At 43.2% G+C, this 14865-nt stretch overlaps 1 protein-coding gene across 1 annotated transcript; it reads left to right on the forward strand.

Moving 5' to 3' along the window:
* The first annotated feature begins 442 nt into the window (after positions 1-442).
* Positions 443-4288, forward strand: HMGN2 (high mobility group nucleosomal binding domain 2). The gene is made up of 6 exons (XM_045860053.1): positions 443-646; positions 1595-1639; positions 1840-1869; positions 2218-2268; positions 2852-2947; positions 3400-4288. The coding sequence occupies exons 1-6, from the start codon at positions 632-634 to the stop codon at positions 3433-3435; spliced, it is 273 nt and encodes a 90-aa protein (XP_045716009.1). The 5' UTR covers positions 443-631; the 3' UTR covers positions 3436-4288.
* The last annotated feature ends 10577 nt before the right edge of the window (positions 4289-14865 follow it).

Raw genomic sequence — 14865 nt, forward strand, 5'->3', positions numbered from 1 at the left:
GCTCTTTCCGACTTAAGCCTTGGCCTTGGCCTTGGCAACTGCAGCCTGTGCCTCCAAGCCGCGCGCTTTCTCCCGCCTCTGGCGGAGAAAGACGGTGTGTCCAGGCCTTGCAAACCCTTCTTCTGGGGCCCCCAGTGGGAACAGGAAGGAAAGCGGCTGAGATGGCTCTAAGTGTCGCACGGCTTGGAGAAGTGGGTAGCTCGGTTGCATAAGGTGGAAGGAACTTGGTAGTTTGCAAAAGCTGGCTCTTAGCCGTAGCCGAAACCCAGAACCCACTGACACCCCCACCCCCCTCATTTATTGCCTTCAACGAGCACCTCCCCCCACTGCGCCCCCACCCCCTAGGCGCGCCACCGTCTCGCGCGCCCTCCCCCCCATACCCCCTCCTCACTCCCTCCAGAGGAGGTGAGTTTAAACCCCGCCCACGTGACCCCAGCTGGGCCAATGAGCGGCGGCGGGAGGTGAAATCCGGTTCTAACCGGTCCGGGGCTCCCAGCGCTATAAAAACTTTATAAACCCCCCGGAGCCCTAGCAGTGTGAAGAGGAGGCGAGAACGACCCCTGGACCGGCCAAAGCCCACGCGCTGCTGCATCCCCGCGTCCAGCCCTAACGCCCTGCCACCGTCGCCATCATGCCCAAGAGAAAGGTACGTGGCGCGAGGGCCCCCGGCACTGGGCCGCCACTACCACCGTCTCCACCGCCACCGCCGCTTCCCCGGCTTTGGAGCGCGAGAATTGGCGCCGGGCTGGAGCAGGCTCTGCCACCCGGTGCAGGAACTCGAGACGGTGTCAGGCGGCCCCGAGCTAACCCTGCGTGGCTCGGCTGTCCGCGGGCGCCAGAGGCCATATTGGAGGAGCGGCGGCCGCGGCGGGAGGAGCCATGTTGGTGGCTGTTTATCCCGTTCCCCTCGGGCTAGACGTGCCCGCCCAGCGCCCCCTCCCCCATCGGTAGCCCCCCCTCTCCGCGGGCGGGCGATTCAAACCCGAAAGGGCGGGAAGGAGGTGCTTGGGGTTGGCGGGCGGGGTAACGCGCTGCCGCCAAAAAACCGCCGCCGTGAGGGGCGGGGCATCAATGTCTGGCCCCGCCTCTGCCCACGATCAGGGCACACGAGACTCGCGCCGCTGCCGCCCACGAGTTCCTCGGCTGCGCGCGCCTCACGTCTCCCGCCCTCGATGGCTGCCATAGCAACGGCACTTGGGGCCCCGCCTCTGGAGGGGTTTGTTTGCACCAGCTGCAGCTGTTGCTTCTGCGTGGTGCAGCGGCATGGGCTGCGCGGCACTCTTCACCCCTGCTTAGTGCGCGCTTCCACGGGGCCTCTTGGCGGAGACTCCAAAAAAGGCTTGGGCTCTGACAACCTGTGCGCTTTCGCCTGGATAAGGAGAGATACATACACAAATAAGCACTCCCACAGGTTTCTAAGCACTTAGGGTATTTGTATAGGAGGTGGGAGGTGCTAAACACTAAGGATTTGTAAGTCCTAGAGAAGTTGGGTGAAAGACTTAGAGTTTTTCTTAGGACTGTATTAAGTTTAGTAAACCATTACACATTGCCGCAGGAGCTATGGGTTTCTTAGTTTTTGTTTGTTTTTTTATAGGCTGAAGGGGATGCTAAAGGAGATAAAGCCAAGGTGAAGGACGAAGTAAGTCTTATTTTTTCTCTTTTGTCGCTTTACAAAGCTTGGGTCCTTCTGGTGGTAATTAACCATAACTGCATACCTGAATTTGCTTAAGTAAGGTTTTGTTCACTTCCAATAGTTTAGAACAGATTGGCACTAAAATGTGGTTTTGTTTTTAAGTGGTTTGACTATCCTAATTCTAACTTTCTCATTTTTCTTAATAGCCACAGAGAAGATCCGCCAGGTTATCGGCTGTAAGTGTATCTGCTTTTGATTTTCACACTTAGTTCCTGAAACTAAAAAGCATTGAGAAACAATCCCTCCTGCTTCCCATGAGTGATGGGCAGTGGCTGGTTTTAGTGAACTGCTCCACTGTGAACTTGAACCCATTTGAGATTTGCTGGTTCTGAAATTCTCATGCCAAAGTAGAACACTTCTGAGTGTTATTTGAGTGGGTTTCTGAAAATAGGAAACTTGAATGGGAGGTCAGCCACAGAATCTTTACAAAGTAGGAAATACTTGTGTTGCTGGTACTGTGATTTGGTTGTGTGTGTTTTCTTTGGTCCATCTAATGTTCTTTTCCCTTTTCCTCCAAATAAAAGAAACCTGCTCCTCCAAAGCCAGAGCCCAAGCCTAAAAAGGCCCCTGCAAAGGTGAGTGGGACTGGGACACGGTGTTTCTAGGAGTCACGTAAGGCTGAGCAGGGTTCCTTCTTGCTTACAGGAGACCTGCTGTATAACAGCTTCATCTGTTGGCATAGTTAAAATATGACAGAGTTAATAGATCTGGGCCTTATAATTTATGTTCTTATTTGTCATGTTCACAGAGTGAGGACTATCCTTCAGTATCTTAGTTTAGCACACGGGTGACTCAATTAATGGATATTCTAAATTGTTTTGATAGCTTGCCTTATCCCTGAAATTTGTGTATCAAGAACTCTGTCACCAGTTTTGAGAAAACTGCACTTGAGTATTAAACATCCAAGTTGTAAGCTGTCTTAATTGTCATATTATTTACACTCAGATAAAAATTTTGTATACTGGTGACCCCAGAAAATTAAAGATAATTTGGCTTTGTTTTGAGCAATTGTTTTATCAGTGAGAAAAGGTATATATGCAGTTTGTATGTATATGTTTTCTCATTAGTAAACAATCCTGCATTGTACATAACTTTGTAGACCACATGTTGGTGATACAGATTAGGAGAAACAGCTTTTTTTTCTCTCTCCTCTTTTAGAAGGGAGAGAAGGTACCCAAAGGGAAGAAGGGGAAAGCTGATGCTGGCAAGGATGGGAATAACCCTGCAGAGAATGGAGATGCCAAAACAGACCAGGTACAGCTGCTGCTTCATTTTCTGTAAAGCCTGCTTGTTTGACTTAGTGACAAAAGGTCTTAGTTGCCTTTTTCCTGCATCTACGTCACTCCAAGTGTATCTTTCAGTCCAGAATTTGAGATTTCCTGTTAGCTTAAATGCTGGGGTCTTGAAGTCACTTGTCATTTGATAAAGGGCCCTGTAGTGTTGATCTTTGTCCTGTTAGGTGCCATATTTGTGCTACACATGGAGCTGAAAATAATCTCGGATCTTCTAATGGTGATGTGTCCCCTTTCCCAACTTTAGCAAAGTTTCCTACCAAGTCATTCTTAAAAGAAGTACTGAGTTTCCATGTCATAGTACCTAAAACCTGAACTTTGTTCCTGAATTTTGGCCCAGGAGCACAGTAATGTTATGGATGAAGATAGTTTCAAACTCTACATGTTGTATTAATTGGTCTGTTTTTCTTTCAGGCACAGAAAGCTGAAGGTGCTGGAGATGCCAAGTGAAGTGTGTGCATTTTTGATAACTGTGTATTTCTGGTGACTGTACAGTTTGAAATACTATTTTTTATCAAGTTTTATAAAAATGCAGAATTTTGTTTTACTTTTTTTTTTTAAGCTATGTTGTTAGCACACAGAACACTTCATTGTTGTTTTTTGGGGGAAGGACATATAGTACTAATAGAATGTCTCCAAAGCTGGACTGTCATAGGCAAAAAAAAACACCTTTTCCTTCTAGTTTTGAGAGACTTCCTCTTGGTTCCAGGGAGGAGGGATCCCTTGATGTTGACACATTAGCCACCTTGGCACAGACACCTTGTGGTGTGGGAAAACTAAAATTCATTTTTATGTCCTTTTCTCCCTCTCCACTTTAAGCATAGACTTGACTCCCTAAAGCCCAGAGACCTGTTGGGACCTGACCCCGACCCCCGACCCCCGACCCCCCACCCGCCCAAATTGCTTACCAGTATGTTGGGCATTCTGGACTTTCTGGTTGTCACCATTGAGATGGCATCCCTCAAAAGAGCAGCAGTTCCCTTTTTAGATTGTGGATCTACAGGTTGATAATTCTGCCATTTTCATTTCATTTCCTGAAAGTCAGGGTCGGCTTGTGAAAAGTTGTTAGACAACATGCCTAATGTGAAATGTCAACCCTCACTCTAAACTTTCCCTGTTCAGAGCATCAAATGAAGACTTCATTGGGTTTTATAGTGGCTTTCTGATTTTGGTAGTCCATTGAAGAAGGGAGTTTGAAAGTTGTTGTATACTGTTAACGGTTGTCTGCCCATGTCCTGCCTGAAATACCATGATTGTTTATGAAAAGTATCTTTAATAAAGCTGGATACAGTTTGGCTTGGAATGCTGCCTCTAATTTTTCCCAGCAGTGGGTAAGCCAACCCAGTTTCTCCAAGTCTCTAGGGACAGGGTGCATTCTGTTGTGAGGTATTAAGGTTCCATGTGCAATCCATAATAAACAGTTCTGTCCTGTTAATTAAAAAAGGTATTACCAGCACAGAACACAGTGCAAGATGGAGTCAGAACAAATCCCAGGGTAGTAAGACTAATGAGTGGCTGGGAGTGGAGAAGTGGTTTCTGTACTTGGTTGTGCAGCATTATCTGCAGAGTACTTTGGTGGGTTTGAGATTTCAGCCTGGGAAGTGACAGCAAAAAGAGCCCCGTCAGTTCACATTTAAAAGTTACATGAAACTAGAAAGTTAATAGATCCAATTATAGTTTTTGTGTCAGGAGAAAGTACATCTTTCTATATACATTTGACCATAAGATGAAGGCAGGTGGCACTGCTTTTAAGCAAACCTGCAAGTCTTCTGTGAATTGATTAAATTCTTGTCCTTGCTGAGCTCAAGCTCCAAAAATAAAGCCATTAATGGAGACCCTGCAGAGAGAGGCCTTTCCTCCAGGGATATAGCAAGAAGTTAATCTGTTAAATCGAATTTGTAATACATGCAATTCAAATTTACTTTTACAAGTCACCTCTATTTGAGGGGAATTGAGTAAATTGGAGACTACCAGAAAATACCTTACATTGCTTTATCTCTTTAGTTAAAAAGATAGGATACAGTTAAGCTCTTCCTTGGCCAGTTTTCTTTATTATGTCTGATTTTCACTCTTGGGACAATTGTGTAATGCAAGTTAACACCAATTTTATGGATGAGGAAACAGGTTCAGATGAAGTAACTTGTTCAAGGTTATGTGTACATCTCATGAGTACTCAGGATTCAAACCCCCAACTTGAGTAAAAATTTGTGCACTTAGGCAATTTCCAGCCGTTTGCTTTCATTGTTGCTGAAATAGTTATAGATCATAGATTATTAGTTTTTTTTCAGGGGGGAGGTATTATCTTCCAGAGTGGAAACCATTCCAGGTGTTAGGAGAAAGGGGTATAGCAACTTGGTATTTGAGCAGAAGTTGCAGAATTTGAGAAAGCCACAGTTGCAGTTAACTTTATCAATATCTCTGTGAGTTTATATTCAGTAAAATGTGTTGAGCCTGTGGGCTATGCTAGAAGTTCTGCCATGTGCTCATTTAATGTTTGGGTCAGTCCTATGTAGGTTATCCTCATTTTATAGTTAAGAAACAAACTCGTTAATTGGTTGAGGTTAAACTCAGTAACCTTCTTTCTGTTACCTAGAAATTAGGATGGGTGGGATGAGCTTAATTGTTTTTTTATTTTTTACTTCTTGGAAAATGTTTCCTGATTTTATTGGCTGTGGACCATGATAGTATCTGGCTTAAAAAACAAGAAACCAGATATGAAAATATGGTAGGGACATTTAAGAGCCAGAATAGTATGCTCAGTGCCAGCCCTGGCCTGAACCATCTGGTCATAGTGAGAAAATTATAAAAATGGATTCCCTTCCCCTCAGCCTTGTCTCAAGCCCCTTCTTACCCATCTTGGAAACAGTCAACAGTAACCTACATTAGGATGTAGTTGGCTCTTAAAAAAATTAAGGGTTTATCTGAAGTCCTGAGGTAGGTTGGTTCTAAGGACCCAAATAGTCCTTTACAACCTTTCTGTTGTCTCTGTCCCTCAATATATTGTCCTACTACCTCACTAAGTCTGCTGCTTCAAGCGTCAGCTTGACACATACAGTCTGGAGGCAGAAGACCTGTGATTTTTTTCTCTTATTTCCCAGAAGCTTCTTAGCCTGAGTTTCACTGGGCAGAACTGAGTCACCTGCACACTCTTAAAAGAATCATGCAGGAATGATGGAACCACGGAATGGTTAGGACTCAGACAGAATTAATTGGAATTAAATAGGGTGGGGACAGATGGTGCTAAGAGGAAAAAGTGTACCCTAACCCTAACAAAGTGGACGACCATGCTATACTTGACCCCATGCTCTTCTCCAGGCCTCACTTTGCCTGCTTTCACTGTAGCATTTACACTGCTAGCACAAGCCTGCCTACCTTTTAAAAGATTGAGCTGTAATTCACACCATAAAATTCACTATTTTAAAGCATACAGTTTAGTGGGTTTTAGTATCACCATTCTCTAATTTCAGGATATTTTCATCGCTCCAAAAAAGTCCTACACAAAAAGAAAACATGCTCTTCTAGTCTCCTTCCCTAGCCTAAGGCAACTAAACAATAATCCTTCTGTACAGATTGGCTTTTTCTGGACATTTCATCTAAATGGAATCACAATATGCAGATTTGTGACTGTTTTCTTTGACTACTTCCAATGTTTTTTCATCCATGTCAGAGCATGTATTCCTTTTATTGCCAAATACCCGTTATATGGATATATTTTATTCATTGTTCAGTTGGACATTTGGGCCATTTCTGGTTTTGGGGGTTTTTTTAAAGATTTTATTTTATTTTTAGAGAGGGAAGGGAAGGAGAAAAAGAAACATCAATGTGCGGTTGCTGGGGTCCATGGCCTGCAACCTAGGCATGTGCCCTGATTGGGAATCGGCACTCAATCCACTGAGCTACGCCAGCCAGGGCTGGGGTTTTTTTTGTTTGTTTTTGTTTTTAAGATTGTATTTATTTATTTTTAGAGAGGGGAAGGGAAGGAGACGGAGAGAAACAGTTGTGCCTCACACACCCACAGATGGGAACCTGGCCCACAGTCCAGGCTTGTGCCCTGACTGGGAATCAACTGGAAACGTTTGGTTTGCAGACCTGTGCTCAATCCACTGAGCCACACCAGCCAGGGCTATTTCCACTTTTTGAATATTTATCAATACTATGAGTATCATAACAATTTTTTTAAAAGATTTTACTTATTTTTAGAGAGGGAAGGGAGGGAGAAAGAGAAACTTCAATGTGTGGTTGCTGGGGGCCATGGCCTGCAACCCAGATATGTGGCCTGACTGGGAATCGAACCTGCAACACTGGTTCGCAGCCCGTGCTCAATCCACTGAGCTACGCCAGCCAGGGATACCCCAGATACCTTGTTTTTCATCACACATTTCTCGTGAGTGCCTAAACTTGACTTTGGAAAAAAATATTTTTTTATGGAAAATTTCATATATGTGCAAATAGAGAATACAGTAAATTGCTATGCTCCTGTCACATAGCCTCAGCAATTATCAACTTGTGGCCAACCTTGTTTAATTTATACCACTGCCTACTTCTTGCTCACTACCATAACCTGACATTGTATTTTATCCATAAATATTTTAGTATATATATGGACTTTTAAAAAATAATTACAATAATATTAGCATACCCCAAAATTAATACTAGTTCCTTTGGTTTGCAGGTCAGCACTCAATCCACTGAGCCACACCAGCCAGGGCTAATACTAGTTCCTTAATATAAAATATTCAAGTTGTCAAATTTAACTGCCTAAGTGTTTTTTAAGTAATTTATTTGAAAGTCTGAACAGGATCTAAATAATATAAATGCTATTAATCAATGTTACCCCAATACAATAAAAATTTTCAAAATAATAATGCAAATGGTTAGCATGTTCCTTGGAATCTTTTGAGTCTATAGCAGCTTCATCTGTTTCCCAATGTGGATTTTGCTGTTATATCTCTATGATGTCATTTAACAGGTTTATCTATCCTTTGTATTGCTGTTAACTAAAAATAGATATAGAACCTATTGGCTGGTGTGGCTCAGTGGATTGAGTGCCAGCCTGAGAACCAAGGGGTTGCCGGTACCATTTCCAGTCAGGGCACGTGCCTGGGTTGCAGGCCAGGTCCCCAGTAGGGGGTGCATGAGAGGCAACCACACATCGATGTTTGTCTCTCCCTCTCTTTCTCCCTCCCTTCCCCTCTCTAAATACATAAAATCTTTTTTAAAAAACAAATAGATATAGAGATGTGATTAGATTCAGACTTAGGAGCAAGACTGTATGTTGCAGCCATTGAAGCTCAATGCTTAGATCTATTGACCAAAATTTGCAAAATGGTGGTTTGCTAATTCTAACATTCCTTCTCCTTATAATACCTGAAATACCTATAAAGAGAAAATTTCACTTATCTGTTATTTGGTTATGCAGAGTTACAGTTTATATTGGAAAAAGGATAAGTGTCCAAATATTTTGTTAGTTTTCAAAATAGAGTTGATTTACTAAAATCCTCCCAAAGTGACCAGTGGGTAGTTTTTTAGTGTTTATAATATCATGATCACTGAATTAACTATATCTTATGGTTTTTAGTTCATTGCAGTTATTAAACTTTAATGATGCTCAAATTGTCCTTATTTTTGTCTAGTGGAGGCCTCTTCAAGCCGGCTCCTGAGTCCCTTTGATAACAACTTTTTTGATAATTAGTAGTATTTGGTAATCTCATTGCTATCTAGTATGATAGGATATTCCAGACTTATTTTGTACATTTCTTGTCCCAGACCTGGTTTTTCTCTAAGAAAAACCAAAAATCTTTGTTCTTTTTAATGGTGAATGGCATTGCGATAACCTAAATCTAGGCTCTACAATACCCCTGGCTGCTCTTTTGGTCACTGTTTCCCAGCCTTTTTGGTGCACAGACCTGGGATATGCTTTTGAGATAAAACACATCTTTTTAAAGATAAAATACAGTGATGCTTTCTATTAAAATTCAAGACTTCACAGATTTTTCTTAACTCTTCTTACATCTGTATATTTTCCTCAATGCCAAGAATCTCATTTAAACCCTGAATTATAAAATGAGAACATCACAATGACTCAATTATCTTATCTCATGTTACACAACAGTATCAGAATAACAAAAGGCAGGTTAAAGTTTTGTTTGCATCTGCACAGCACAATAAACCATCAACAAAATGAAAAGACAACCCTGGGAGTTGTCTATTGGAAGAACATATTCAGTGATACATCTGATAAGGAGTTAATATTCAAAATTTATAAATAACTTATAAGACTCAACACCAAAGAAACAATCCAATTAACCACCACCAATGGTTAGTTGGTGGTTAATCCCCATCAATGGGCAAAGGACCTGAATAGACACTTCTCCCAAAAGGACATATAGATGGCCCATAGAAATATGAAAAGGTGCTCAACATCACTAATGGTCAGAGAAATGGAAGTTAAAACCACTATGAGTTATCACCTCACACCTGTTCAGAATGGCTATCATCAATACATCAAATAAGTGTTGGTGAGGATGTGGAGAAAGGAAAATCCTTGTACACTATTGGTGGGGATGCAGATTGGTATGGCCACTATGGAAAGTAATATGGAGTTACCTAAAAAAAATTAAAAATGAAACTGCCTTATGACCCAGTGATTCCACTCTGGGGATTTATCCAAAGAAACTTGACACACTAATTCAAAAGAATATATGCACCCCTATATTCATGGCAGTGTTATTCACAATAGCCAAGATTTGAAAGCAGCCCAGATGTCCAGCAGCAGATGAGTGGATAAAACAGCTACAGTGCATTATACAATGGAATACTCCTTGACTGTAAAGAAAGGAAAATTTAAGCCCTGGCTGGCATAGCTCAGTGGATTGAGCGCGGGCTGTGAACCAAAGTGTCACAGGTTCGATTCCCAGTCAGGGTACATGCATCACATCATAGTTGCAGGCCATGACCCCCAGCAACTGCACATTGATGTTTCTCTCTCCTTCCCTTCTCTCTCTAAAAGTAAATAAATAAAATCTAGAAAAAAAAAAGGAAAATTCATCCTTTTGAGACAACATGAATGGACTTGGGAAACATTATACCAAGTGAAATAAGCCAGTCAGAGAAAGACAAGCAACATACGATTTCACTCATATGTGGAATCTAATGAACAAACTGAACAAGCCAAATGGAGACACACAGATAGCAGGCTGACAGTTCTGGGCGGGGAGAGGAGTGGAGAGATAGAGCCAAAAAGGAAGAAAGAGGAAGAAATCATGGACACAGACAACAGAGTGGTGACTGCAGGGAGGGGGAGGTTTGATGGAGGTGGTAAAGGCTATAGAGGGATAAATGGTAATGGAAAAAAAATACAACAAAATTTTAAAGTTTTGTTTGCAGTTCTTCTTGGGAGTATTTCCTACTAGGTCTATATGGTCAATTTACTGTGATTTAAACTTATTTAGTATGTATGGATCTTCTCTGTGTGGCTTGCTACTAACTGGATACACATATATGTTAGGCTGTTTTGTTTTTCCATTTTTAAGAATTTCTTATAGTTCTTAGAGAAGAGAGGGAGAGAAACATCCAATGTGAGAGAAATATCAATTGATTGCTTCTCCCATGCCCCCAACTAAGGACCTGGCCTGCAACACAGGCATGTGCCCTGACTGGGAATCCAACCAGTGACATCTTGGTTCGCAGGCCAGTGCTCAATCCACTGAGCCACACCAGCCAGGGCCAATGGTTAACTTTATACTAATGCCTTTTTATAAATATCCTTAGTCTCTTCAACCTTACCAAGACTTCCTAAAAGGCTAGTTGATTCAGTCCAGAACTGTGTCGACGTTTGTTCCCCAGAGATAAACATAGAAAAATATGGAACAGGAGATGGAAAGGAAGGGAATTGGGTTGATAATATCTCCTCTACCCTCTCTCCAAGTTCCTCCTTTCAGCTATTCTGGAAAAGTCTCTTGTGCCAAATAAATACAACTGCTGAGTGACCTACTGTATCTCTTAGTAGCTGGTTGGGAGGCAGTAGGCAGTACATAATGCATCACATCTCATTGCTTTACATCTTTCCTTCTTCCTCACCCACATCATCTAGGGCTCGCATCTTCCAAATAAAGTATCAGCACTTTCCTTAATCTTGTCATTCTCAAGGACCAAAGTTAACACCACAGTAAGGCACAACCCCAGTCCAAGCCACCATTCATTCTCTCTGGCGCCAAGCCTCAGCAGACCAGTAACTTGTTAGCAATGTAGTTCTTGCCACAGATCCAGGGAGTCAGAATTTCTGGAGAAAGCCCAAGACTCTTGTGATTTTTAAAAGCTGTTCAGGTGATTCTTGGGCCTGCTAAAGTTTGAGAAAAGATTTTCTTGAGGGGAAAAAAAGAGTTTCTGCCCTGGCTGGCGTAGCTCAGCGCATTAAGCGCGGGCTGCAAACCAAAAGTGTCACAGGTTCGATTCCCAGTCAGGGCACATGCCTGGGTTGCAGGCCACGGCCCCCAGCAACCGCACATTGATGTTTCTCTCTCTCTCTCTTTCTCCCTCCCTTCCCTCTCTAAAAATAAATAAATTAAAATCTTGAAAAAAGAAAAAAGAAAAAAAGAGTTTCTAAAGGAGGAAAACTTGTTGCTCTCTCCCCCCCTTAATTCCTGCTTGGGTGGTGATGAATGAAAATGCATAGCTTGGAGCTGCAGCAACCACACTGTGACCATAAGGCCAAATATTGCCAATACACCGAAAATGGCAGAGCAGAAAGAGCCTGAGATATCACTGAGCTGCAGCGCCAACTTTATAGCTACCAAACTCCAAATACCTATGAAATACCTTTATTATTCTTGTCAGATAATCTGCTACTTGCAGCTGAAAACAGTTCTAACTGATTCAATAGATGATTTCACTTTATCCTCACACTGACCTGAGAAGTAGGAGTTAATTTCCCACTTTACACATGAAGGAACTGGGTCTTGGAGAGAGTGAGGTCTTCCAAGCTTACATGTGCTATAGTGACATAGCCAGGAGCCCAGCCTAGACCCATCTGGCTCCAGAACCCGCCCTGTTCTGCAAACTGGCTCAGTTAGCATTTGCTGTGTGAATAATGAGTTGGGCTTGAAAATATATAAACTATCAGATCCTGGACTGGACTCTGGACTGGAAGGTTGAAACATTATTAAGTGACCATCGCAGAAACATCCTTTGTTTTCCCAGAAGAAGGCAGGGGTAGGGAACATTTTGTTCAGTTACTCTAAAGCTTTGTCATTCTTCAGGGCCACAGGTAGAACTGAAAAGTGGGATTGGCCTTAAATTGCACTCTAAGAAGTCTGGGGCAGACCCTTGAAAGATGATGATTTTTAAAACCAGAATGAACCCTAGGGGCATCAGTCACTCCCATGATGCAGACTGGAAACACCAATGAACTGCATCCTTCCCGAGCTCTCACTATAGCCTGGTACTGTTCTAAATGCTTTATTTGAATTATCTCATTCAGTTCTCACAACAACCTAGTAACATCCTGGTTCCCATTTAACAGATGGTAGAATTGAACCACTAGCAGAGTTCAGTAACTTGCTCAAAATCACATAGTCAGTTGGCAGCTGACTAGACCTGAGTGGTCTGAGCCGGAAGGCTCCATGAGAAACCTCCACACTACTGTGAGTCCCCAGTACTGCACCCTGGGCTACACTCACAGCAGAGTAGGGACTAGAATCAACAATTGCCTCCACACTGGTCTGGTCCTAGCGATATGCCCCAGACCATAAAGCTGCCAACTGCTGCCCCATTCTCCACCATTTTCTACCAATGAACCCTTGGAAGTGCCCAGCTTCCCTGCTGGTCCCATTCTTCCAGGACAGGGACTCTTGTAACCCTGTCTCTTTTTGTCTTCTACCAGACAGAATACTGTCCTTTTGGACCCCATCTCTTAACCCCTACTGTTTACAGGAAAACACGTCACCTCCTCTTAACTCCTTCACCAGGGCTGAAGGGTTTAGCTGGGCAAAGACTAGTTCTTGGTACATTTTTCTTCTTAGTAAGATTACTGTGCTAAATATATGACATACATTATCTCATTTAACCTTTACAACACGTTAAAGAACACTGAAGGGGGGTTGGGGAGATTTTTTTTAGTCTTTTTTTTTTTTTAGATTTTATTTTTAGAGAGAGGGAAAGGGAAGGAGAAAGAGAGGGATAGAAGTATCAATGTGTGGTTGCCTCTCATATGTTCCCCAGCTGGGGACCTGGCCTGCAACCCAGGCATGTGCCCTAGACTGTGAATTAAACCGGCAACCCTTTGATTCACAGGCCCATACTCAATCCACTGAGCTACGCCAGCCAGGGCAGAACACTGAAGTTTAAGCAACTTGTTCACAGTAAGTTAACCAAACTCCTGACCTCTATGCCACGAGAAGGCAGTGTCCTCAATGCCGCAGATAGGGCTCCCATGTTCCCAGCACTACCCCTAAATTGAGCCCAGATATACCCAAGGCCTGTATCAGGCCCCATGTCAAACCAAGGTCCCCATTTTCCATCAAGGCACTCCAGGCACGGGGGCCAAGACTCCCACAGCCTTGGGCCCTAAACAGACCTTTCTGGCTCACTCTGACCTTTGTCTACTCAAGAGCTGGAAAAAAACTGTGAGGCTCTATGAGGATGTTTGCTGTGGAGGGTCAACCCAGAATCTGGGCATTTCCCCAGGGTTTCAGCAGTGAATGAGGAGAGAGCTGGGTAATAAGTAAATAATGACTTTTGTTTCTTAGTCCTACTCACTTGCCTGTGCATTCTAAACTTTCCACATTAGTCATGTGTTCCTTGGGTAGGCTGAGAGGCAGGTGCAGAAGGGGCTGTTTTCTTTCTTTTAATTCTAAACATAAAAGTATTACCTGCTCACTGTAAAAATATTTTTTGAAACAATTCAAGCAATAGAGACAGAGAAAACAAATGTGAAAATCCCCTTCACCCCTCCAAACCCACTGTCCTCTCAGAGGCAGCCACCGTCGAGCTGGTGTGGAGTCTTTCAGGGTTTTTCTGAGCATGTACAAACCCCGAGGGGTCCAGATATCTTCTGAGGCCCCCTTTACTCTGTGATGTACCTGAAATGCTAAGATGGGCTCAAACCTCCACCTCCATGAACTATGGGAAGTCGAAAGTTACCTCCAGATTTCTCTCAGTCCCAAGAAGGGTGTGGGAAGAAAGAGGGGGGCCTTTCTGTGTTTGATCTCCCAGGCTCCTCTGTGTCTGGCTCTTGGTTCTGCCCTCTCCACCTTTCCTCTGATCCAGGTGAAAAGCTCAGGTCTTTCTGGATGCTACCCTAAAACTCCTGCACACAGACATAGGTCAATCAAGTACACATGATGAAAGGTTCACACTGTACCCCACACAGCAAACAATTTTAACCATCGTTTCTGTGACAGGTTCAAAGTCCTTTCAGCCATCCCCTGTCAATGCAAGGTGCTCCCTGGCCCTTTGCTCTTTGTATTATACCATCTTATCCTTCACCTGTCCATCCCTGACTCAGGAAATTCAAATTTTCCTACCTTCTTTAGCCAAGCAATTCAGCTTCCCAGCTCCTCTATCCCACTCTTCATGGAGCTAACAAAGGCCTTCCATCGTCCTGGGCCCACCCTCCTTAGCAGGCATCTGGCTGTACGTTTTATTTTTTTCCTGCTGCTCTTATGGATTGGGATTGGAGCTCTCACAAGGCAACGAGACTTCTGCTGACATCTGGACTACATATTTAACACAGATAAATAGTTTAGGGGTGGAGTTTTTCTTTGTTTGCACAAGCAAAATCATGTTGTACACAGGACTCAGCAACTTGCTTATTTCACTCAACCTAAAGCAGACATCTTCCAGATCAGCAGTAATAACAGCTGAACTTATGCAAGGCACTTT

This window comes from Phyllostomus hastatus, unplaced genomic scaffold (assembly GCF_019186645.2).
Source record: "Phyllostomus hastatus isolate PE091 unplaced genomic scaffold, TTU_PhHast_1.1 phas_scaffold_182, whole genome shotgun sequence".
Lineage (NCBI taxonomy): Eukaryota > Metazoa > Chordata > Mammalia > Chiroptera > Phyllostomidae > Phyllostomus > Phyllostomus hastatus.